Here is a 26,146-nt window from a genome sequence, read left to right on the forward strand (position 1 = left end):
ATGAAGGAGGGAGGCAGGCAGGCAGGCGGTGACGAAGGAATTGCACGAGGAAGCGGCGTGGAAAAGGGGCGTGGAGAAGGAAGGAAGGGTGGACTGAGGGAGAGGGAGGAGGAGCAGGAGGAAAGCGCAGCAGCCGGCGTCACACGCTCCCTTCACAGCGCTGCCCTGCTGAGGCGGGTAGGCGGGCAAGTCGACTCCTGCCGCCAACGGCGCCCGGCGTGGGGCAAGATTGCTCCATCCCTGAGGAGAAAAGCGCCGCCATGTGAGGGAGAGGGAGGGAGAGGGAAAGAATGCATGCGCTAGCGATCCACGTGGTGATTCCTGGACCATCCGCGGGGCGGATCTAAAAGGCAGTTGGGCCTGATTCGGCCTGCAGGCCTTAGTTTGCTGACCCATGGTCAAGACGCTGCATGTGAGGTGTTTCTCCTTTTCCAGGCAACCTTCCGCTTCCCTTGCAGGAGCTGCACCGATTGCCCACATTCTGCGGCTGGTCCTTCCCTTTCAGCAGTTAGAATGTTTACACTGACATGCTGTGATATCACAGCAGCTCAGCCAATGACTAAGGAGGCTCAGACACAGTTGCCCAGGGGCGCCAGCTCAAGGGGTTCAAGCTTTTAATGGACCCCCTATATCTTTGGGGAGGGGGGCTGGGCCCCCCAAATGTTGAGGGTGTGGAGGAGGCCAAGCGCAGAGCCAAACATGGCATGGCTTCAGTGACTGGCTCTTCCTCCTCCTGCCATGGAAGGAGGCCGATCGTGACAGAGGAAGGGGACCTGCTGGTATTGAAGCTCTACCTCACTTGGCCTCTCGGCGATGCAATGTTGTTGTGTGTGACATCACACACATGTGATGTGTGATGTCACACGTGTGACAGTGGGCCCCCTCAATCTTTGGCGAAGTTGCCACCTCTGCACATGCCAGTTGTGTGTGAGTGTGGGTGTGTATACAAGTTATATGTGTAAGATTCTGGACAATTAAAAATTATTTTGTAAGGGAGGCTACCCCTACACCTAGGGTCCTCAGAGGTTTAGAGTATCTGCTGTTTTAATCCCGCCTGATCCTTTGGATTAAGCTAGCCACACTGTATTGTTTTTTGTTTCAAATCTATTTACTGATTTTATAAAACTGAGAAAAAAACATATAAAACACAAAAATGCAAAAAAACAACAACACAAAATTACAAGATACAAAAAGAAAAACAACAACCATATTTATCATTCATGTATCCTAACATTATTGACTTCCTCAAGTCCCTCCTTTCTGCTTTTCATTGTATATCATCCTTAGTAATTTCTATATTATTATTATTTATTTATTTATTAAAGGTAAAGGGACCCCTGACCATAAGGTCCAGTCGTAACCGACTTTGGGGTTGCGCGCTCATCTCCCATTATTGGCCGAGGGAGCCGGCGTATAGCTTCCAGGTCATGTGGCCAGCATGACAAAGCCGCTTCTGGCAAACCAGAGCAGCACATGCAAACGCCGCTTACCTTCCCGCTGTAGCAGTTCCTATTTATCTACTTGCACTTTGAGGTGCTTTCGAACTGCTAGGTTGGCAGGAGCTGGGACCGAGCAACGGGAGCTCACCCCGTCGCAGGGATTCGAACCGCTGACCTTCTGATCAGCAAGTCCTAGGCTCAATGGTTTAACCCACAGCGCCACCTGGATCCACAGATTAAAAACTTCCCTAAACAGGGCTGCCTTTAGGTGCTTTCTAAATGTCAGGTAGTTGTTTATCTCCTTGACGTCCGATGGGAGGACGTTCCACAGGGCGGGCGCCACTACTTCATCTTCTTATTACCTTAATTGACTAATTTCTATATCCTATTTCAATCACCTTATTTTTACCTTAACTAACAAAAAATTCACCTCATATTAATTCTTTAACAACATTTAATTCTTATCTTAACCTTATATCTAACTCTTAATATACTACAATACCTCTACAAATCCTCCTCTACAGCCTCCCTGTACTTCCAAATCTTATCTTAAACATTTCCAGTATTGCAATTATTTCTTAAATAAACTTTACATTTCTTCCAATCTTCTTCCACCGACAGCCACGCTGTATTGTGTCTCAATAGTGATTTGGTGAAATGGCTCTGAATTAAGTTGGAGCAGTGTTTTTTGGTCCTGTGTGGTGTGATGACTGCTTTTGTGGATGCTTTGAGACCCATGAGGGACTCACAAGCTTCTGGAGAACTTTTGGAGTGTGGACTGAGACAAGGCATTCCTGAGCCCAGACTTTGCTTTATGCCCAGATGTAGCCCCATGTTCTCAGCCCTGCAGCCAGCCTGCAACAGACACAGGCAGCATCGCTGCAGATGTACAGCTGGTCTTTCCTTGATCATCTCCACGCACCCCCTGCACACCTGGATTTCAGGTAGCCCCCGAGTCCCAGCGCTTCCTCCCGTTTAAAAACAAAGCATTGCACAACCCAGGAAGTGGAATCTTTTTAGCACATTCTGAAATGCATTGTTTCATACAATTAATTTTTTACACGGTGAATATAATGCAGGGCAGACTGAGCGACTTGAATGGATATAACACCAGTTATAATTATAATTGACTTTTTTTCATGCGGCTATAATAAGTACATATATTTATGCACACAAAAGCTCGCCAGCCATGCCAATATAAGTATGTTAACAGCTTTCGGTACCTTTATGCCCTCCTCAGTTTAAAATCTCAATAATGGGAGGGAAGTGTTTGCTGTTGAATGTGTTTCGACAATCCTATTTTTGTATACAGTGGTACCTCTACTTACGAATAACTCTACTTATGAATGTTTCTACTTACGCACGGAGCTCCGTCCACCATCTTGGATGCGGTTTAGATAGGATTTTTTCGACTTACGAATTTTTAGATAGGGTTGCTTCGACTTACGAATTTTTTCTCCCAATGCATTCCTATGGGATTCGACTTACAATTTTTTTCGACTTACGAATGTGCGTTCGGAATGCATTAAATTCGTAAGTAGAGGTACCACTGTAATAAGCCAAGGAAAGCAAAGTTGGTTACCAACTTTGGAAGAAGCCGGGATCTTAAGTTGTGCTTTGAAGTTGGTTTAACATCCTAAGTTGTTTTGAATCAGAGTAACAATAGTTCCCCAGTTTTCTGGAAAACGGTGGTTAGTAAAGAGACTTCCTGACTCAGTTGTGGCTCATGTGAAAGGGTTGCATGCATGGAGAAAAGTCTTAATTCATATATTGCCTTCTTAAGCCATGATATGATCATCTGAACAAAAACATCTAGAATTCACTTGACTTATTTGAAAGACAATTGCATTAATGTAACATTGCTTGTAGGTTTACAAGAAGTTTTGTAAGGGGGACTATATAAATTATTGTAAAATGATTTAGGAAGGAAATAATTAGGAAATGGAGTTTAAAAGCATTAATTATAACAATAAAATGCAAGATTATATAGCAAATTTTAAAATCACTAGACAGGATTGATAGAAGTCTCAGGCTATAATAGCCAAAATGAGGATGATGTAATTTGTTTGGAAGTTTTCTTTGGAAAACAAATGCAAAAATTAATAAAAATGATTTATTAAAAAAAGAATTCATTTGAATTGCACTTGAACAGTGCAGTCCTAAGTGTGTCTACTTAGAGGTTATACAGTCGTACCTCAGAAGTCGAACGGAATCTGTTCCGGAAGTCCATTTGACTTATTTTATTTTATTTTATTTTATTTGTATGCCACCTTTCCACAGTCTTCCTTGTACACTAGGAGCATCGTAAGCTGCCTTATATCGAGTCAAAATTATTGGTCCATCTAGCGCAGCTTTGTCTACACCAGGCATCCCCAAACTGCGGCCCTCCAGATGTTTTGGCCTACAAATCCCATGATCCCTAGCTAAGAGGACCAGTGGTCAGGGATGATGGGAATTGTAGTCCAAAACATCTGGAGGGCCAAAGTTTGGGGATGCCTGGTCTACACTGACTGGGTTCCAGGCAGGGCGGGAGTCTCTCCTCGCCCGACCTCGGAGATGCTGGCGATTCAGCCTGGGACCTTTTTACATGCAGAGCAGTTTTGTCTTACTGCAAAACCATGGCTCTTCCCCACTGAGAGCCAGAATCTGAGCACGTGCCCCATATGCTTTGAAATACTTCCCCCCCCCCTTGGCCTCCTTTTAACTCTGCTGCCTCTTGTCTTTTCATGCTGACCTCAGACGATCAATCTTCTGAGAAAGGTAGGTTCACTGCCTGTTCCTGGAGTGAGCAAGCTGTGACTTTCCCTGCACATAAGGAGCTTGTAGAACAAAAACAGCCCTTTCCAACCAAGGCCAACCGTGAAGCAGGTCTAGATTCCAAGACAGGTAGCTCAGAATAGCTTGTGTGCCATATCTATATTTATTGGCACAGGGGTTTTTTTTTATAATGGGTTTTGCTTCCAATTCCTCCCCACCCCACCCCCAAATAAATCAACTGGACACATTGCAACAAAGGAGGTGATAGAATAGTTTTGAAAGGGTGGGCATGGGGAGGTTTTCAGAATTTCCTGTGCAAGCATAGGGACTAGGAACATGATTTTTTTTTAATGAAAAGAAAACTGGAGAAGACTGCTTCACACATGACTTCCTATGGTGCATTATAGCCTAATCCCACACAAGCTTGGTCAGCGATAAGCTCTGCCTTGTCCCCTGGGCTTAGGATTGTACCCTTCCATGTCAGAGAAAGAAAGTGTGCATGCGAACAACCTCGAGATTCTGCAAAATATTTAAACGCAAGAACATTAGCAGCCTGTTGGATCCGGCAAGTGTTCCAGCATTCTGTTCTCACAGCCGCCAACCAGATTGGCTGTAGGAAACCGGCTCTGTCGTAGCCCCAGTCGGAGTCCCGTTGCTGAGCTAGCAGGGGCTACGAGGAACACTTGCCTGGGATCAGAATCCACATACAGAGTCAGGCAGTCCAGAGGTAAGGGAATCCAGAAGATCACAGAGCCAAAGGTCCAGCTGGATAGCAGGAAGCAACAAGGAAGAACCCAGAACCACAGGCGTTGTTTCCAGCAACAACTGACTGCTGAGAGCTCTGTTTAAGAAGCTCGGAGCCAGCTGGTTATCAGCAGTGCATTCTCTGTGTCCTGATCAGCTGCAGGTGGAGTCATTCCACCTTCTCCCTCTTCAGGCTGCTGTTCAGCAGGCGAAGCTGACTCCTGGCCCATGACACGCTTTCAGGCTTTGTTTGGTCAGCCGCTGTGAGAACAGGACGCTGGACTAGATGGGCCATTGGCCTGATCCTGCTGGACTCTTCCTATGTTCTTTGGGAGGCTGGCAAAGAGGCAATTTCTGCACAACAGAGCAAACCTGCAAATGCTGGTCTCGCCCACAGCCCTGTCTAAGGCAGGTGGTGGGCTTGATTCAGAAAGGCTCTGGGGCGTAATGCCATTGCAGTGCCAAAAGGGCCGGTCGATTTGCTCCTGAATCTAATTTCCCCAGCTTCCCACGCCAGCCCAGGTCCAGGTCCGTTTGTATCCCTGTCCAGCTTGTTAATTAGTAGATTTGAACAGGGTTTGCTGCACAAAGAGACCTTTAGCGTGACAAAGCGGAGAGTTTCCTCTTAATATGCCCCTGGGGACTCTTAATGTCAATCTTGTTTAATTTTCCTTAGCTATTATTTGCTGAGCGTTTTTTTTTAACTGTGTAATTTTTGTACTAATCACATGGATTAAGCCCCTGCCGTTTCTGAAAAGTGATTGTGTTTCTCCTCGGTGCTTTTTGTTAACGCAGTAGGTAATTTCCTGCTGAACAAGGGAGTGCCCCTTTCTCCCTCTCCCTCTTTCTGACTTTTTTGGACTTTCTCCCTCCAAGAAAAGAGCAACTCCTTAAGGTTATAAGCCTGCCAGGCAGAGTGTTGGTTCTTTTCTGACTTAATGGCTGCGCAGCATCGAGTGTTCCAGGCGATTTATAAATAAATGTTGTTATTTTTAAAAGGCTCGGGGGCTAGCCGTTCATTCCAGCGTTTTAGCTCCTGGTGCCGTTTGCTTTCAGTTTCTCTGTGGACCCGGGCATGGTTGTTCCTTAAGTGACAAAAGTCAGAAATCCAGTTGGGAGAGGAGGAGGAGGAAATAGTTTTGATTGGGGCTGCAAATGATATGATGCAGGATAGCTCAGGCAAAGCATGAGACCCACATGCAATACAGCAGTTCAGTACCCCCCCCCCGGGTTTCATGCAAAAACAGCAAAGATACAGCATACAAAACGAATTGTCTTTTGGTATGTAGCACTGTTGTCTTCATTCATCTGCCTCTCTTGTCTCTTTCTTTCTAAGCAGAAGACTGTGATTGCGAAGGATACTTCAATGGGCAATATATAGGTGAGGAGCTGGTGGTCTGCAAACCTACTCTGGCCTTGGTTGTGGCTATCATATGTGCATTTGCTACTTATATAATAAAAATCATTTATTCCCATCTGACCGGGTTGCCCCAGCCACTCTTGGTAGCTTCCAGGATAATCTACAAACACAGCAAAACACCAGGCACTAAAAGCTTCCCGATATGTACAAGGCTGCCTACGGATGTCTTCAGAAAGTTGTGTAATTGTTTATCCCTTTGACATCAGACAGGAGGGTGTTCCACAGGGTGGGCGCCACTACCAAGAAGGCCCTCTGTCTGCTTCCTTGTAACTTCACTTCTCACAGTGAGGGAACCCCCCAGAAGACCCTCGGAGCTGCACCTCAGTGTCCAGGCTGAATGATGGGAGTGGAGATGCTCCTTCGGGTATATAGGACCGAGGCCATTTAGGGCTCTAAAGGTCAACACCAATACTTTGAAACAGGGTAGTGTGTGTGTGTGTGTGTGTGTGTGTGTGTGTGTGTGTGTTCTGCTCTGGGAATGCTGAATTCTGAATCCTGCTCTGAGCTGTCTGAAGCAAGAAGCAGAACTGACCCTCTTAGCTGTGCATCGAAGAATTCAATGGGACTCATGAATAACTGACCCAGCCTCTTTTTCTACAGTCTTGCTCCTAGCCCAGTTTCTTAGCCATGTTAGTCTGTGACTGAATATTGGAAAGCAGGTGCAGACTTCCTTCTTTAGGAAGGCTTTTCGGCAGCTAGACTGGTGACTGGGAGCAGCCGCAGAGACCATATAACACCTACATTGGCTCACAGTACGTTTCCAAGCACAATTCAAGGTGTTGGTGCTGACCTTTAAAGCCCTAAACGGTCTCAGTCCATTGTTCAGCCCGGACACTGAGGTCCAGCTCTGAGGGCCTTCTGGCGGTTCCTTCACTGCGAGAAGTGAGGTTACAGGGAACCAGGCAGAGGGCCTTCTTGGTAGTGGCACCCACCCCGTGGAACGCCCTCCCACCAGATGTCCAGTAAGTAAACAACTATCTGACTTTTAGAAGACATCTGAAGGGAAGTTTTTAATGTTTGATGTTTTATCGTGTTTTTAGTATTCTGTTGGGAACTGCCAAGAGTGGCTGGGGTATATATATATATATAAACAAACAAACAAACAAACAAACAAATAAATAAATAAATAAAGTTCACTTGTTGTTGTTTTATTATTATTATTATTATTATTATTATTATTATTATTATAAGTTGCTTTTGTTTTATATGCTTGCTTTTGTATTGCAATTTATTGTATTTGTGTTAATGCATTTTACAAATGAGGCAAGCCACAAAATGTTGCAGTGTTGACGTGCTCCTGGACAGGATCCGGCTTTCTCAGGCACGCCGTCTTCCAAGATATGGCATTCTATTTCCCTTTCACCTGCTCCCCCCCTGCATTCTGTGGCCACTGAGAGTAGCTATTTGGGTTGGTTCTGGGGCTTTCCCCTTCCTTAAGAAGTGGGGTTATTTTTTTTTCCTTTGTAGTTCAGAAGAACCTTGAGCCTGTTTGGGTGACCATGATGTTCTTTTTGGCTTTGCAGCTGGCTTGAGACGGAGTTTCCGGCTGAGTCGAAAGGAGAAGCAGAATGGCCAGAGTGAAGCCAAGCAGGTTGAACAGCCTCACCCCTCGGAGCTCCTCACCTATGAGGAAGTGGTCAAATACCAGCAGCAGCCAGAAGAAAGAAAGAGGCTGGTGGTTTTGATTGGTGAGTTACTCTGTGGGGAAAAGGCTATCGCTGCTTTGCCCAGCGGCCAGTTTCTGAAATAAAGAGATTCTGCAGCTCAAGTCCAGCCTTTCCCAAACCTCTGAGAAGTGGAGGATAAATCCTGGGGAGGGTTGTGCCATCTTAGCAAAGCCTGAGGTGGTGTATATATACTGTATCTGTATCCGTATACAGTGGAAACTCTGTTGTCGAACGTAATCTGTTCCGGAAGACCGTTTGGCTTTCAAGACGTTCGACAACCGAGGCGCAATGGGTGGTCGGCAAAATCAATTGAGAAAAATGAGAAACACGCCTCGGAAGCTGTTTGACTTCTGAGGCGCGTTCAAAAACGGAAGCATTTACTTCCGGGTTTTTGGCATTTGGCTTCCAAAACGTTCGGCAGCCGAGACGTTCGAAAACTGAGGTTCCACTGTATATAGAGAGATTCACTAAAAGATAAGTTTGGTTTCACAATCCAAAGAGGACTGGATTTTGGATCAACCTCATTTGGAGTCCAGGTAGTCTCAAAGAAGCAGTGCTTTTACATCAGGCTTTGCTAACCAGGAGTTTTGGACTACAATTCCCATCAGCCCCTGACGCACCCCAGGCATGTTGGGCCTACAGTTCCCAAGCAGCTTCCAGGCTTGTCAAGGCTGGCAGATTAATTTTTTTGCAGATTTTTTTCAGTGATGGGTCTTAAAAATATGGGGTTTTTTTGGGTGTGAGGAATCCAAATCTGCTAGCATTTTTGTGACTGGACAACATTTAGCTTGGTAAATCTATGTTTGATTAAAGAGCAACTAAATTGTTATTGGAAAACCTTTTTTTAAATTTCACCTTCTCAAAACAGCAAGTAATGCTAAATAATAGTTAATGTTTAGGGAGGCTTTTAATGTTTAATAAATTATTGTATTTTATTTTTCTGTTGGAAGCTGCCCAGAGTGGCTGGGGAAACCCAGCCAGATGGATGGGGGTATAAATAATAATAAATTATTATCATCATCATCATATAATAATAATAATAATAATAATAATAATAATAATAATAATATAACGGCAGGTACTTGGCAATCATTTTTAATGATTTCTATGCAATTTTACACACATTTTACTTACTAAGCAAAACTAAGTTAGATTAATTTAACCAGTGCTATTTTTCTAGAAAAGGAGGTGTCAAAACTCACCACGAACGCCTCCTTTGTTCTTTTATAATAGCAATGGCACCCACCTGAGAGGTGCCTGAGTTCTAGTGAGTTCCTGCTGGGGGAAAAGCCCTGAATTTAACCAAAATATGTTTTATTAATTCCCAAGGCATGTTACAACTTTTTTAGCACCCCTCATTTGGGGAATAGGAAAGTTGAAAAATTCAACATGCCCCAACACGGCAAGCTGTGTGTGGTGTGCTCACATGCAGGCCTGTCCACTTAGTTCCTCACTGCCACCCTTCAATATCTGCTGCCTGAGGCGGTTATCTCACTCGGCCTAACAGTAGGGCCGGTCCTGCCAGACTTGGAGCTGAATGAGTGCAGGGTTTCTGCAGCTTCTAGGACACCCCTCACTTCAAGCTCAGGAGGAAGGGCTGTTGTGGGTGGCGAGCAAAAATGTGGCAGCCTGGCGATGTCCAGAACATTGTCTCAGCCACTGATGGAGACGTACCTTAGACTAGAATGAGGAGGGTCCTGGGTGCGGACCTGTTTCTGACCCGTTCCTTTCGGCTCCGTCTTCTTTAAGGTACCCCTGTGCTTTGTGTTCAGTCGCAGTGATACACCTTCTCTCTCTCTGACCTCTCAGGTTCTTTGGGGTCCCGTTTGAATGAGCTCAAGCAGAAGGTGGTGGCAGAGAACCCGCAGGAGTACGGCGTTGCCGTGCCACGTGAGTAACCCCCGCTTTTGCTTTGCTTTTCCATGGCAAAAGGCACCTCCCGCCTCGCCCCAGCACCTCCACCGCATATGCCAAGCCGTTGATTACAGTCTTGTCAGGTGAAATGTGCATTTGGCAGACCTGAGAGGGAAGGCTTCCATTGCAATCTGTAGCTGTAGAAAGAGCCGGGAGCAGTGAACAGGAAACTGGAATGAGGGGGGAGGGGGGGAGAGAAAGGGAGGGAGGGAGGGAGGGAGGGAGAGGGAGAGAAGAGGGAGGGAAAAGAAAGAGAAAGGAAGGAAGGAAGGAAAGGAAAGAGAGGGGGAATGAGAGAAAGAAAGAGGGAGAGAGAGAAAGAGAGAAAAGAGGGAGGGAAAAGAAAGAAAGAGAGAAAGGGGGGAATGAGGGGGAAAGGGAGAGAGAGAGGAGGGGGGAAAGAAAGAGGAAGGAAGGAAGGAAGGAAGGAAGAAAAGGAAAGAGAGAGGGGAATGAGAGAAAGAAAGGGAGAGAGAGAGAGAAAGAGAGAAAAGAGGGAGGGAAAAGAAAGAGAGAGAAAGGGGGGAATGAGGGAAAAAGAGAGAGAGAGAGAGAAGAGGGAGGGAAAAGAAAGAGGAAGGAAGGAAGGAAGGAAAGGAAAGAGAGGGGGGAATGAGAGAAAGAAAGGGAGAGAGAGAGAGAAAGAGAGAAAAGAGGGAGGGAAGAGAAAGAGAGAGAGAGAAAGAAAGAGGGGGGAATGAGGGGAAAAGAGAGGGAAGGAGAGAGAATGAGAGAGAAAGGGAGAGAGAAAGATTGAATGAGAGAGAGCAAGAAAGAGGGAGGGAGAGAGAGAAAGAGAGAGAAAGAAAGAGGGAGGGAGGGAAAAGACAGAAAGAAAGAGAGAGGGAGAAGGAAGGAAGGAAGGGAGAGAGAGAGAGAGAGAGAGAGAGGGAGAATCAAAGGCAGATGAAACAGGGTCAGGAGGGATTCCGGACTGCAGGTATTCCTGATTTATAAATGTGTGTGTGTATATGTGTGAATAAATAAATAAATAAATAAGAGCCATGGGCCACCACAATTAAAAAATATTTATATATTTGTCTTCCAGGATTTTCAAAACAGTTTACATTTACATTGTGGTGTACTGTTTATTGTCAGGCTAGGACTGAGGAGTCTTCGGATCAGCACACACAAACCTCTCTCTGCCTAGCCTACCTTTCAGGGCTGTTGTGGGGAGAGGGGGAAGAACCATGTATGCTTCTTTGGCCTCCTTAGAGCAGGGGTTCCCAACAAAATTTTCTCAAGGACCCCTCATCGAGCCGCTATTGTGACAAGGACCCCCATTAATTCCTAATCCTAAAATTAAAAAGTGAGAGCCAAATTAAGAGTCTTTTTATATTTTATATTTATACGTTTTTACAGTTCTTCCTCTTCATCTGTAGGCCTTTGTCGTTTTAACGAACCACTTTTTAACCAACGGTCCATTTTTAACTACGCGAACTGTAGCTTCCGCGAAAAACAACGCTTTGTTTACAAACACTACTGTTTTGCAAAGAGGCAGCGTGCGCCAGGGAAGAGGGAGGGGAATGGAGAAGACAGGGTACCTGCGCAGTAGCGCACAAATGAAGCCGACGCGCACAAAGCATCTTGGGGAGGTGAGCGTTAGTAGAATGCGCGCGCTGCCTCTTTGCAAAACAGTAGTGTTTGTAAAGCGCCACCTAACGGCATACAGCAGAACTACTGCCTCTTATCTAATTCTAGTTTTGCACTAGACTCTGCTCATGCAGGAAGCGGCCAAAACAAAAAATCTGTTATCATACGAAATATATTTAATATATTTTTTATTCTAATAGCATCTTGCGGACCCCTCTGGCATAGCTCGCGGACCCCTGGGGGTCCCCGGACCACCTGTTGGGAACCACTGCCTTAGAGGATAGGCAGGATTTAAATGTAATATATGATAACCCGGTCAGATGGGCAACATGCACATAATAAATAATTATTACTATACTTTTTTTTAAAGTCAGCAATGTAATAACATCTCAATATTTTTTTTTTGCGGTTCAATGGTTAATTCTTTTCATGTTTTTAATGGATTTTTAAAAAAAATATTGTTGTGCCCTGCCCTGATATTTTATAATAGGGCAATATAGATATGCTTTTGTAAGTAAATATATAAATAGTAAACATCTCCATAGGAAAAGCAATAGGAAAACCTGTTTCAGGCCCCTTCCGGAAAAAAACACAACCAAGGTGGTTCGCTTCCCTCACCTCTGCAGGAAGGAGGTTCCACAGAAATAGGGCAGTTGCTGCAAAGGCTTGGCTGTCTGACACTCCCCTCCCCCTACTTAAAAAAAATATTTATTTGGTATTTCATATTAAAGTTTTACAATCACATAGCCAACATATAACATAAAAACAAGTTGGAACCTGCAAGAGTACGTTGCAGCATGGGGTGCTGCCTTTCAAGATTCAAGTCCGCCAGCTGGCTAGTGGTGCCCTCTTCCAGGACACTCCATTCCAGAAGACACCTCGCACCCACCCACCCAGTCATTAAGGAGAGATATGGATGCGGGTGGCGCTGTGGTCTAAACCAGTGGTCCTCAACCTTGGGCCTCCAGATGTTTTGAGACTACAATTCACATCATCCCTGACCACTGGTCCCACTAGCTAGGGATCATGGTAGTTGTAGGCCAAAAACATCTGGAGGCCCAAGGTTGAGGACCACTAGTCTAAACGACTGAGCCTCTTGGGCTTTCCAATTGGAAGATCGATGGTCCGAATCCCCACGATGGAGTGAGCTCCTGTTGCTCTGTCCCAGCTCCTGCCAGCCTAGCAGTTCAAAAGCACGCCAGTGCAAGTAGATAAATGGGTATCGCTGCGGCAGGAAGGTAAACGCCGTTTCCATGCGCTCTGGTTTCCATCACGGTGTCCTGTTGTGCCAGGAGCAGTTTAGTCCTGCTGGCCACATGACCTGGAAAGCTGTCTGTGGACAAATGCCAGCTCCCTTGGCCTGAAAGCGAGATGAGCGCCGCAACCCCATAGTCACCTTTGACTGGACTTAACCGACCAGGGGTCCTTTACCTTTTAAGGAGAGATGTCTTAAAATTGCTCCATTTAGAGGTCTGAAAAACAAACAAACAAGAGAATGATTCTCAAATTCAGTGGCAGAGGAAGGGGGGGGGGCTGCGGTCCACCCCGGGTGTCATCACTGACAAAATGAGTTTAAAAAATAAATAAAAATTGGGCTCACAAAACTTTTTAGGAGTGATGTGGTTGCTTAGGCGCCTGCAGGTTCTGAGCTGCCTGAAACGGCAGCGTGGGACTTGCGCCTGCCTACCCAGGTAGGGACCCAGGTGGTGCTGTGGGTTAAACCACTGAGCCTAGGGCTTGCTGATCAGAAGGTCGGCGGTTCGAATCCCTGTGACGGGGTGAGCTCCCGTTGCTTGGTCCCAGCTCCTGCCAACCTAGCAGTTCGAAAGCACGTCAAAATGCAAGTAGATAAATAGGAACCGCTACAGCGGGAAGGTAAACGGCGTTTCCATGTGCTGCTCTGGTTTGCCAGAAGTGGCTTTGTCATGCTGGCCACATGACCTGGAAGCCATACGCCAGCTCCCTCGGCCAATAAAGCGAGATGAGCGCGCAACCCCAGAGTCGGTCACGACTGGACCTAATGGTCAGGGGTCCCTTTACCTTTACCTTACTATCTCTCCCTCAGCCGCCCTACAGCTGAGGGGGAGGTGGCGAAGAGGCCAAGCGTCGGTGAGGCTGGCCCCGCCCCCATGGGTGAATCTCCCCGCCCCCAGCTGCAGGACACGCCCCCACACCAGGCACCCAAGTGTCTAGCTACCCCACTGCTCAAATGCAAACCTTAATATTTTGAAGCCTCTGTTTCCCCGTTAATTACATTCGCACGCAACTTGCCACACTGGGAGTAAGTGGCGGCGAGAGCGTGAAACTGCTCCAAAAGGCCGCTGAATTGGGATGATGGATGACCTGCTATGAAGCCATCCATCCGTGGCAGATGACAGAAATAATTATCCCAGAATGTCTTAAGTAAGTGCTGTGTATGCACGCATCCCTCATAACTCAGCAGCCCCACCCCCCGCCCGCCCCGGCCATTGTGGATGATTTGAAGGCTGCCCAGATGGGTCCTCCGTCTCTTGGGATCCCAAATGCAGAAACTGCCTTCTACCTTAGAAGGGTTGTAGGCACACCTGAGTGGAGACACCGTTCGTGCCAAGCGTGTGTACGTTTTGTGCGCACGCATGTGGGGCACTTCTTGCCCCCAGGGATTCTCCTTGGCTTGTTTGCTGCGATTTTCGCTGCGCTCATCAGAGTGTGCCTGGTCCCGAGAGTTTTTTTTAAAACAGTTGGCATGGAGGTGGCATTTCAGCTGCCAAGCATATGTCTCGGTTGGCCTTGCTGCTCCCACGGGGATTGTAAGAGGGGAAGGGGAGCAGAGGGTCACCCCGCCTCTCCCCACAAGCACCTCACAGACCCATGTCCGCGCCAGTATTCTTCAACCTTGGGTCGCCAGATGTCATTGGACGACTTCTTCTTCTTTGGCGATCACTCGCAGCCGAGTTAGATTGTCTTCCATAAACACTGTTTTAAGACGTAAGTGACTGTTTTCCCAAACGATGTGTAGTAACATTTTTTGGAGACACAGTTGCCGACGATGCGATTGGACCACTGCTCCCAACATCCTTTACCTTTGGCTAAGCTGTTTGGGGATGATAGGGGTTGTAATCCAGTTTTGGGCACATCAGTTTAAGAGGGATGAGCTGGAACGTGCAAGGAGGAGGGTGACCAGGATGGTCAAGGGTCTGGAAACAAAGCCTTATGAGGAACGGTTGAAGGAGCTGGGTATGCTTAGCCTTGAAAAGAGGAGACTGAGAGGAGATACGATAGCCATCTTCAAATATCTCAAAGGATGTCACATGGAAGAGGAACAAGCTTGTTTTCTCCTGCTCTGGAGGGGAGGACTGGAACCAACTGCTCCCAGTAACAAGAAAGGAGATTCCGACTCAACTTCAGAAAGAACTTTCTGACAGTAAGAGCTGCTTAACAATGGAACAGTCTCCCTCGGGAGGTGGTGGACTCTCCTTCCATGGAGGTTTCTAAGCAGAGGTTGGTTTCTAAGCAGAGGTCTGTCTTGGCTGCTTTAGCTGATCTTCCTGCATTTGCAGGGGGTAGGACTAGATGACCCTCGGTGTCCCTTCCAGCTGTACAATTCTATGATCATATGAATATCTGCAGACAAAAGATGGGAGAACTCTGACTTGCAGAGCCCACGTTGCTGTGGGGCAGGCATGATGCAGAGGGCAGGTGCCTACAGGGCAAAATAAGTCTGAATGGCTTGAGCTGATGGAATCTAAACACCATTTGGAAATTCCACATCACTGGGTTAAACTATGCAAAGCCACCTCTTGCATTCCACCCAGGGCAAAACTCAAGCAGTGGATTTTTTGTTGTTGCTGGGACTGTAAACAAAACAAAACAAAACAAAACCCCATGACCAACGCTCTGCAGTTCCCTGATCCTAATTCCACCACTCCTGCCTATAATTTTAAAAATATGTTTATTTATTTTTTTAAAGAACATTAAATGCACCCACTCACTTAACATCACATGCTCAGCCTATAAAAGGGTTTGGATATAAATACAGCAGCTCCTCTTTCCAACTTTTCTTTTCTTTTTTGCCCTTTAAAATGAGCTGCCCCCCTTCTTTCAATTTTGAAGCCTTCCTCTGTTTTGCACCAGCATTTTGTGCTTTTCAAAACATCGATGGCAGAGGGCTGCTGCTGCTATTTTATTCAACACAAAATTCTACAGTGAGCGGGGAGGGAGATTGCTTTGGTCCTAAATGCATTAGGATGGGTTTGGGTTTGAGGGTGGTTCGATAATCTGGCTTTCAGCTGCTGCCCAAGAACAAGGCGGTGGTGGGGGCGGAGGCAGCGGGAACTTCCTGATACGATTCTGAAACTGCTGGAATTAAATCAGAGCAGCAATGTTGGGAGAAACTTGCCGCCGTGGATGGAGGTGTTGAATAATTGAAACATTTGTAAGGCACCGAACTCGGCTATAAAATGTGAAAACCATTTTGGGAGCCAATAAGGAGATTATATAAATGTCCGCGGTGCGAGGCCAGATGCAGAATTATCATTTCTGGCATCAGTAAAGTCCATGGGGAAATAGTTCATGGTTCCAGAGTACAAGGCTGGAATATAACCAGGGGGGAGTGGGGAGGTGGTAACCTACAACCCATAGCCTGATTTATTCTTTTGGCCTAATTTCATGGGGGTGTCAACATGACCGCCAACTGAAAAAAAACGCTTCCCGTTCCCAAGGTGCAGTGTGCTCTGTGCTATGAAAAAAATAAAATTTATCCACCAAGAGGAGCTAGATCAGTGGTTCCCAACCTTTTTTTGACCCCACCTAAGCATCTCTAAAATCCTGATCTCTCTCCCCGCTGTGACATATAATTTGTATTATTCAAAAAGTGAACTATTCACACGGAGGAGGCCATTAACTTGTTCTAAACAAGCTTCCAAATTACCCCCCTTAAAAACCACATTGCCCTCACAGAGCTAGATTCTGCAACATTCCACCCAGGCCAGGGCTTTTTTCAGCCGGAACTCAGTTCCAGCACCCAGTGCCGTCTTAAGCGCCCCTGGCACCGTGGTGCGCCGGATCCTTCCGGCGCCCTCCCGCCCCGTTTCCCAACGCGGTGGGCAGGTGGGTGCCACGCACAGCGCGGCTGCCACAGGCGCTGCTGTGCGGCGGGCGAGCGGGCAGGCGCAGCTGCGTGGTGGACCGGCTGGCCAGCAGATGGGCGCAGCTCGCGGCGCCCTCCTGGCGGGCCGGCACCGTGGTGCCCTGCGCCACCCAGCCTGCACGTAGGGCCGGCCCTGCCAGCACCTCTCAGGTGGGCGCCATTGCCATCGTAAGAGAACAAGGCGTTCATGGTGAATTCCAGCATCTCTTTTTTCTAGAAAAATAGCACTGCATAGAACCATAGAATTGTAGAGGTGGCAGCGACCCCGAGCGTCACCTAATCCAAACCCCTGCAATGTGGGACTCTCAAGTAAGGCATCCACGACAGATGGCCATCCAACCTCTGCTTGAACATCTCCCAGGAAGGAGAGCCCACCACCTCCCGAGGGAGACCGTTCCACTGTCAAACAGCTCTTACTTGTCATTAAGTTCTTCCTGGTGTTTCGTTGGAATCTCCCTTCTTGTAACTTGAAGCCCTTGGTTCGAGTCCTACCCTCCAGAGCAGGAGAAAACAAGCTTGCTCCATCTTCTTTGTGGCAGCCCTTTGAAGATGGCTGTCATCTCTCTTCTCAGTCTCTTCATTACCAGGCAAATCAAGGGAAACTGTTGCCAGTTGCTCTCTATTCCAGATCAGATGGCGGCAGCGAGAAGCAGCTAGCAGAACTGACTAGGCTAGGCAGCCTTTGGCTTACCTAGTGCCCTCCAGGTGCTTTGAACTACAACTCCCATCAGCCCACTCCAGCACTGATGGGAGTTGTCGTATGAAACATCTGGAGGGTGATAGGTTGGCAAAGAGTGGGTATGGGTCAGGGGTCAGCAGACTTTTTCAGCAGGGGGCCTGTCCATAAATTATCATTATCATTATCATTATCATTATATTATTATCATTATTATTATTAATTAGCTTGTGTTTAAGTAAACAAATTTACCGGTCCAGTCGCGCTTCCGGACGTAAATCTTCCTTTTCAGCAGAGCATTCTTTTTTGGCGCCACGGCAAAGAGTAAGAATGAGTCAGCTAGACTCATAAATTCAGGAACTCTGGAGCACGTTGCAAACTCAAAAAGACTTTATTTACAGAAAATATAGCCTGGAGATAAGGCAGACATCCTTCACCTCTTGCCAAGTAGAAACTTAAACAAAACTTTCCCTCAGCACACAAGCTTGAGGCATGATTACAGCAACCAAGAGATAAACCACTCCTAAGAGAAAAACGCTACTAAGAGAGAGAGCACATGTAAGGAACTGACTATTTATACAGGCTGTCTTACATTCCCGGATGTTTCATGATGCTCAGCTGCTCAGTGTTCAGAGCGATGAGTATAACTTAACCTTTTAATACCAACAGGGCCGGTCCCATGTTCCTCAGACCTTGGGGGGGGGCAGACTATATTTTGGGGGAAAAATATGAACGAATTGCTATGCCCCACAAATAACCTAGAGATGCATTTTAAATAAAAGGACACATTCTACTCATGTAAAAACACCAGGCAGGCCCCACAAATAACCCAGAGATGCATTGTAAATAAAAGGACACATTCTACTTATGTAAAAAACACCAGGCAGCCCCCACAAATAACCCAGAGATGCATTGTAAATAAAAGGACACATTCTACTTATGTAAAAAACACCAGGCAGACCCCACAAATAACCCAGAGATGCATTTTAAATAAAAGGACACATTCTACTCATGTAAAAAACACCAGGCAGGCCCCACAAATAACCCAGAGATGCATTGTAAATAAAAGGACACATTCCTACTCATGTAAAAAACACCAGGCAGGCCCCACAAATAACCCAGAGATGCATTTTAAATAAAAGCACACATTGCTGACTTCGAGCTCAGTGTTGCCGGCACTGACTCGCAGCAGCGGCTCTCCAGGATTTAAGGCAGAACATTTCTCCCAGTCCTACCTGGAGAGGATTGAACCCAGGAACAAGGGGAGGGAAAAAGAAAAAGAAAAATCAACATTGGGATCTGCTGCCCCGGTAATAATCATAATCATAATCTATTTATACCCCACCCATCTGGCTGGGTTTCGCCAGCCGCTCTGGGGGGCTCCCAACAGAATATTAAAAACACAATAAAACATCAAACATTTAAAAAAGTCCCTAAACAGGGCTGCCTTCGGATGTCTTCTAAAAGTCAGATGGTTGCTTATTTCCTTGACATCTGATGGGAGGGTGTTCCACAGGGCGGGCGCCACTGCCAAGAAGGCCCTCTGCCTGGTTTCCTGTAACCTCACTTCTCACAGGGAGGGAACTGCCAGAAGGCCCTCAGAGCTAGACCTCAGTGTCGGGGCTGAATGATGGGGGTGGAGACGCTCCTTTAGGTATACTGGGCTGAGGCCGTTTAGGGCAGCACCAATACTTTGAATTGTGCTTGGAATTGTACTGGGAGCCAATGTAGGTCTTTCAGGACCGGTGTTATATGGTCTCGCCGGCCACTCCCAGTCACCAGTCTAGCTGCCGCATTCTGGATTAGTTGTAGTTTCCTGGTCACCTTCAAAGGTAGCCCCACGGCCCATGTAGAGCGCATTGCAGTAGTCCAAGCGGGAGATAACCAGAGCATGCACCACTCTGGCAAGACAGTCCGCGGGCAGGTAGGGTCTCAGCCTGTGTACCAGATGGAGCTGCCCTGGACACAGAATTGAGCTGCGCCTCCATGGGCAGCTGTGAGTCCAAAATGCCCCCTGAGGCAGTTGCCTCAGCTTGCTTCATGTGTGGGCCGGCCCTGCCTGCCCACTTAATAATAAAAGCAGAAAGAAGACCAAGCAGACATAACTAAACCTTTCCATCAATTCAGAGTACAGTCTTAAATGCATGGGGCGGAGGATGGCATTGCAAAAAGGAAGAAAAACATTTTAAGATACTTTCTCTTGCCAAGTTCCAAAGCTGCATCGTAAGCTCAAATTTAGTTAGTGTTGTCGTCATTAACTTAGAAATGAGGAGCGGGGCGGGGAGAGTTGTGTTGGCCGTCAAGGAGTTTTGCTTCCATCCAGCAAGCTCAACCGAATTTCTGGGGCAGCTCACTTAATTGAAAAGAGCACGGCTTAGGAAACCGTGACCAAGGTGAAAGCAGCAGAACGCAGCCCAAGTTAGGGAAATCAATTTTCCTGCCCACCCATAAGAGAGTTGGCAACTACGTGACTTCGACTGGAGCCCTGCCCAGAGATGCAGAGTTAATGAAGGGCATGCCTTTGCTTCACCTCCCCGAGTGACTGAAACCCCTCAAACATTGCATGTGGATAGAAACAAGCCTTTTAAAACAACAACCCCAAACCCAGTGTACTTTGCAAACAGCAAACTCATTCTCAAGTGCCAAAGTTTGTGTAGCCGGAACTAACCATTCATGCAAAATGAGGTTGTAGAGGGCTTTGGGGGGGGGGGGAACCCAAGTGTTTGCAGATATACCATGGAGGGTGGGATAATCACTTTAGATAACAGCCTAATAGGCCCTAAAGGTTAGGAACTCAAAAACAGACCAAAGATCACAGGACGGTTCACAACATAGCACAAGCACGTAGCTGCAGTTGAGGATTGATAATATTGCACATGATATAGCAGTAAAAACAGCAGGAAAATCCAAGGTGAACACCCAAAGACTTCGCTGCAGCAGTAGCAGGTTCTGGGATGAAAATAATAATAATAATAATAATAATAATAATAATAATAATAATAATAATAATAATAATTTATTTATACCCCAGCCACTCTGGGCGGCTTCCAACAAAATATTAAAATACAATGGTCTGTTAAACATTAAAAGATTCCCTAAACTGGGCTGCCTTCACATATCTTCTAAAAGTCTGGTAGATGTTTTTCTCTTTGACATCTGGTGGGAGGGCGTTCCACAGGGCGGGTGCCACTACAGAGAAGGCCCTCTGCCTGGTTCCCAGTAACTTGGCTTCTTGCAGCGAGGGAACCACCGGAAGGCCCTTGGCTCTGGTCCTCAGTATCCGGGTAGAACGATGCGGGTGGAGACGCTCCTTCAGGTATCATAACATAACATTTGTTAAAATATGAAATTTACTGGAACTGCCATTTTATTAGCCCAAATCTGTCTTCATTTTGGCATTTCCATGCTGCTTTTCTTTTTTTAAAATAAATTTATTTATTTGCTTTTTCAAATTAAAGTTTTACAATCACATATCCAACATACAACTTAAAAACAAGATTCCAAAGAATTTCCTGGGCTTCCTCCCTCCCCTTTGTGGGTCCTGTTGTTAATAATTTCCTCCTGCATCTTTTATAATAATCCAAATCTTTTACATCTCCATTATGTCCAAAATTCACCATTAAACTACAAGTGTTATTCCAATCCTACTAATGATGTTAACTGTTTACAACGATTTTTAAGATAAATTATAATTTTTCCCCATCCCTTATTAAAAATTTGGCCTTCCTGATTTATGATTCTTTCGGTCGTTTTCGCCATTTCGGCAGAATCCGTCAACTTAATCTGCCATTCTTCTCTGGTCGGGACTTTATCTTCTTTCCATCTCTGGGCCAATAACATCCGCGCAGCCGTAGTTGCATATATAAATAGTATTTTCTGCTCCCTTGGGATTTCAGCACCTAGAATTAATAAATGAAAGGCTTCAGGTTTTTTCTTTCTATGCTGCTTTTTGGCCTTAAACCCCACTCCCCCCCCCAAAAAAACACACCAGTTAAACTAAAACAAAGATGCCTGGGGGAAATGTACACACACACACACACACACACACACACAGAGAGAGAGAGAGAGAGAGAGAGAGAGAGAGAGAGAGAGAGAGAGAGAGAGAGAGAGAGCTCTCCTCTCTTGCACTACCAGGGACCCTATGCTATGATGTTGTCACATACCATATTTTCCTGTCTATAAGACGCCCCCATGTATAAGACGCCCCCTATTTTGGGGGACTCAGATTTAAGAAAATGGAAGGAGATGGCCCAGAGTTGTTGAGCTTTTTTGGGAGGGAATTCTTTTTGAGCTTGGGGGGGGGGAGGGGGTTTGTCGAACATCGCTGACCCGCCTTACTGATCGCCGCCACCAACCACTATTCAACAGACCGCTCGCCATTCGGTTGCCCGCCAGCCTGTCAACAGCATTTTTAAAGGGAAAAAACCCTAGTCTTATTCACGGAAAAATACGCTATGTATTCATCTCTCGAGGATGAAGATCGGGAAGGAACAAATTCTACTAGTTTGGAGCAGAAGGAGCTATTCAAGGCACAAACACCCTCGCTTTTTCTCCTGAGCATTTATTTTTTTTGGTTAAAAACAAAATGACTGAGTTTTTAAAATAGCAATTATCAGCGGGCAGGCGGTGGGTGGGGGGTGGCGAGTCTTGATGATTTCAAATGCATGATGGCACAAATGGTACTTTAAACCAGGGTTGGGGGACCTGGCGCCTGAATTTAGAACACGGCATGTCAACTCTGGGGATGGTGCAGCGGTGATTTTTTGGGGGGGGGGACGTGTAGGGTGGGTGGGAGCTGGGTTGAGGGCTTCAATTTTGGGTGGAAGGACGTTGTCTGACATGGCCTCCATTGGCCGCGGTGGCCAGGTTTGATAGAAGCTGTAGACTGAAACCAGTGGCAGGCACCACACTGGCTGCTACTGCCATAAATGGACATGCTTACCCATTGAGGAGAAAAACAGACGAGTATTCAATTCAATTCAATTTTTTCTACGGTCACAGACCAGCTCACATACAGAATCAAAAATCACAAAACTCAATGGTGTAGCATTAAAATTTACACGGCAGGGACGGTACACATGTATATATTACAGCATTTTGTTGTTGTTGTTTAGTCGTGTCCGACTCTTCGTGACCCCATGGAGTGGACCATAGCACGCCAGGCACTCCTGTCTTGCACTGCCTCCCGCAGTTTGGTCAAACTCATGTTCGTAGCTTTGAGAACACTGTCCAACCATCTCGTCCTCTGTCGTCCCCTTCTCCTTGTGCCCTCCATCTTTCCCAACATCAGGGTCTTTTCCAGTGATTCTTCTCTTCTCATGAGGTGGCCAAAGTATTGGAGCCTCAGCTTCACGATCTGTCCTTCCAGTGAGCACTCAGGGCTGATTTCCTTAAGAATGGATAGGTTTGATCTTCTAGCAGTCCATGGGACTCTCAAGAGTCTCCTCCAGCACCATAATTCAAAAGCATCAATTCTTTGGTGATCAACCTTCTTTATGGTCCAACTCTCACTTCCATACATCACTACTGGGAAAACCATAGCTTTAACTATACGGACCTTTGTAGGCAAGATGATGTCTCTGCTTTTTAAGATGCTGTCTAGGTTTGTCATTGCTTTTCTCCCAAGAAGCAGGCGTCTTTTAATTTCGTGACTGCTGTCACCATCTGCAGTGATCAAGGAGCCCAAGAAAGTAAAATCTCTCACTGCCTCCATTTCTTCCCCTTCTATTTGCCAGGAGGTGATGGGACCAGTGGCCATGATCTTGGTTTTTTTTTATGTTGAGCATTTAGAATATGTAAATTAAAACTGGGTCGCTAAAATAGAGCCTAAAATTGCCGTTGGGGGGCCTTGATCATTGTGGTGACACCGCTTGTTCCTTGAGTTTTATGTCAGTTGCACAAAATTTGGCTACTTTTATCGTAATCTCAGGGTCCTTATCTTCTACAAGGAATTTTAGGCATTGGGATTCGGATTCATTTGAGAAATTTCGCATAACGGGAGAAATGAAAACCCGGCATATGTCACTGTAGAAAGGGCAGCGTAATAAAACGTTGGAGGCAGTTTCTACCTCCCGACATACCGCAGGGGCAGACTCGTTCCACATATGGTTTACCTGCGAATCTTCCCTGCAGTAAAGCAGATGGCAGTACATGAAATCTAACAAGGGTAAATGCCCCTCTGTATTTAGGTATTTGTAATTTTGACAAATACTTTGCTGGGGAAAATCCTCTCCCATTATATTTTATGGTTGTATGTTTATTCATCTCGCTCACATGGCATTGCAGTTCCACATCCCAAACTTGTTGGCGGATTATTGCTCTTGCTTTCTCGTAGCCAACAGACGAGTAGAACATAGGTTTCGCAGAGCTTGGGTCTATGGAGGCCCCACCACTGCTCTGTCACAAGTCACTCGGGGCCAAAGATTTTTTTAATTATTATAATATTTTTTTTATTAATTTTCAATTACAATCCAATAATAGCCTCACTATAACAATACCAAATTATAATACAATTACTAATACCGATCATTCAAATACCGAATTATATCATTTAGGTGGCCCCCCACATGCTAGAATCGATGGTCTGATGGTTTTCTTTATTTCTGCGTTCCAGCATCTTAATAATTTCACTTACATTCCGGTCAAAATAATAATCTCTTATCCAACAACTGCAATATTCATAACTTCGATTCGTGTTGACACATGATTTATAGAACTACAAGCGAGGCACTCAGGCTATGTCCTTGTCCTTCCTGTGTGTCAGGGCCAAAGTTTTAACTTGTCTCTTTCAGTGCCACCTTAGCAAGCTGAACATTGGACAGTCCAGGACAGACGAAAGATAAAAAAGTACAGCTTCATGCAGCTTCCCTAAACGGCCTCGGTCCAGTATACCTGAAGGAGCGTCTCCACCCCCATCGTTCTGCCCGGACACTGAGGTCCAGCGCTACGAGAAGCCAAGTTACAGGGAACCAGGCAGAGGGCCTTCTCGGTAGTGGCACCCACCCTGTGGAATGCCCTCCCACGAGAGGTCAAAGAGAACAATTACCAGACCTTTAGAAGGCATCTCAAGGCAGCCCTGTTTAAGGAAGCTTTTAATGTTTGATGGATTTCTGTATTTTAGTGTTTTGTTGGAAGCCGCCCAGAGTGGCTGGGGGAACCCGGCCAGATGGGCGGGGTATAAATAATAAATTATTATTATTATTATTATTATTATTATTATTATTATTATTATTATTCTGTGGAACCTGCTCCCTCAGGAGGCAGTGATGGCCACCAGCTTGTATGGCTATACCTGTAAAAGAGGATTGGACAAATTCCAGGAGGAGAAAGCTATTGATGGGTACTAGCCATGAAGGCTCTGCCCTGCCTCCCCAGTAATGCTTCTGAATCTTCTTCTTTGGCAATCACTCGTAGCCGAGTAAGATTGTCTTCCATAAACACGGTTTTAACAGTGGGTCCATAAGTGACTGTGGAGGCCAATTCTGGATCCACACGTCCTTCCACAGTGGGGACATAAGTTTCCAGGTGGGAGTCAATCACGGTGTGGATTTGCCAAGCGTGCCTTCCTCTTAGCACGTTTCTCCCTTGCGTCCTGAGTTCAAGTGTCTTCAAAGCCCATGACACCTTTGGTAAAGGCTGTTCTCCAACTGGAGCGCTCGCAGGCCAGTGTTCCCCAGTCGTCGGTGTTTCTACTACATTTTAAAAGATGTTCCTTGAGCCAGTCTTTAAACCTCTTCTGTTGACCACCAGCACTACGCTTTCCATTTTAAAGTTTGGAATAGAGTAGTTGCTTTGGAAGACGATCATCAAGCATCCGTACAACATGAACAGTCCAACAAAGTTGATGTTGAAAAATCATTGCTTCGACACTGGTGATCTTTGCTTCTTCCAGTACACTGGCATTAGTTCACCTGTCTTCAGTTGCTGGCAACCCACAGAAGGCAACAGAGCTCTTGTGTTTGGGTCCTCCTTGCAGGCTTCCCACAAGCAACTGGTTGGCCACTGCAAAAACAAGAAGCTGGACTGGATGGGCCATTGGCTTGATCCAGCAGGCTGTCCTTATGTTCTTAACCCTTGAGGATTGGTCCTTCCTTTGCCACCCAGAACAAATTCTCCTTTGCAAATAGCGATGCCACATTTGTCATGTTGATATGGTCTGATTCTTGGCTTCTTCTCTCTCTCTCTCTCCCCATCCCAGATACCACAAGGTCGAAGAAGAGCCACGAAAAGGAAGGTGTGGAGTACAATTTTGTTTCCAAGCAGTCGTTTGAGACGGATGTGCAGCATAACAAGTAGGCCTTGATGTCTTGTGCTTTTGTTGGGGGGGAAATGAAAGCATGTCTCTTCTGGGGAAGACTCCAGAATCGGTTTTATATGCAGAGAGGCTCCCATCCTCTTTGCTAATAGAAGCTTCTTGGTTCCTTTTAAAAAAACTGCCCAGAGAAATTCTTTTTGTTGAGCTGCACACATTTTCTTAATATGGGACTTTAGTGAATGAGAAAACTACAACAGCTTTTTTTTTTTAAAAAAAATATTATTATATGGTCACAGACCCAGCAAAAACAGAACAAAATTATACAATTTCTAACTTTGCACAGAGTTAAAATATATGGTACGCATATAAACTATAGACCAGAAGCAAGCCAAAAATACAATTAAATTAAGAAAGCCCCTTCATGGCTCTTTGAAAGGAGAAACCTAGCAACTCTTTCCACTATTATTTTGTTTAAGTCAAGCAGTAAGTAGGCCACATACCATTCAAAAGTCCTTCCTGACTATTTTAGTAGGATGACATTAAGAGGTTATTTA

At 45.9% G+C, this 26,146-nt stretch overlaps 1 protein-coding gene across 1 annotated transcript in view; it reads left to right on the forward strand.

Moving 5' to 3' along the window:
* The window catches only part of MPP3 (MAGUK p55 scaffold protein 3), a 73,548-nt gene that overhangs the window by 43,103 nt on the left and 4,299 nt on the right, over positions 1–26,146 (forward strand). The window contains exons 11-15 of the mRNA XM_035135580.2: positions 4,179–4,199; positions 6,280–6,321; positions 7,884–8,048; positions 9,837–9,917; positions 25,536–25,629. Of these exons, the coding sequence (XP_034991471.2) occupies positions 4,179–4,199; positions 6,280–6,321; positions 7,884–8,048; positions 9,837–9,917; positions 25,536–25,629 (403 nt within the window). The remainder of the gene's footprint in view (positions 1–4,178; positions 4,200–6,279; positions 6,322–7,883; positions 8,049–9,836; positions 9,918–25,535; positions 25,630–26,146) is intronic.

The sequence above is a fragment of the Zootoca vivipara genome, chromosome 13 (genome assembly GCF_963506605.1).
Source record: "Zootoca vivipara chromosome 13, rZooViv1.1, whole genome shotgun sequence".
Lineage (NCBI taxonomy): Eukaryota > Metazoa > Chordata > Lepidosauria > Squamata > Lacertidae > Zootoca > Zootoca vivipara.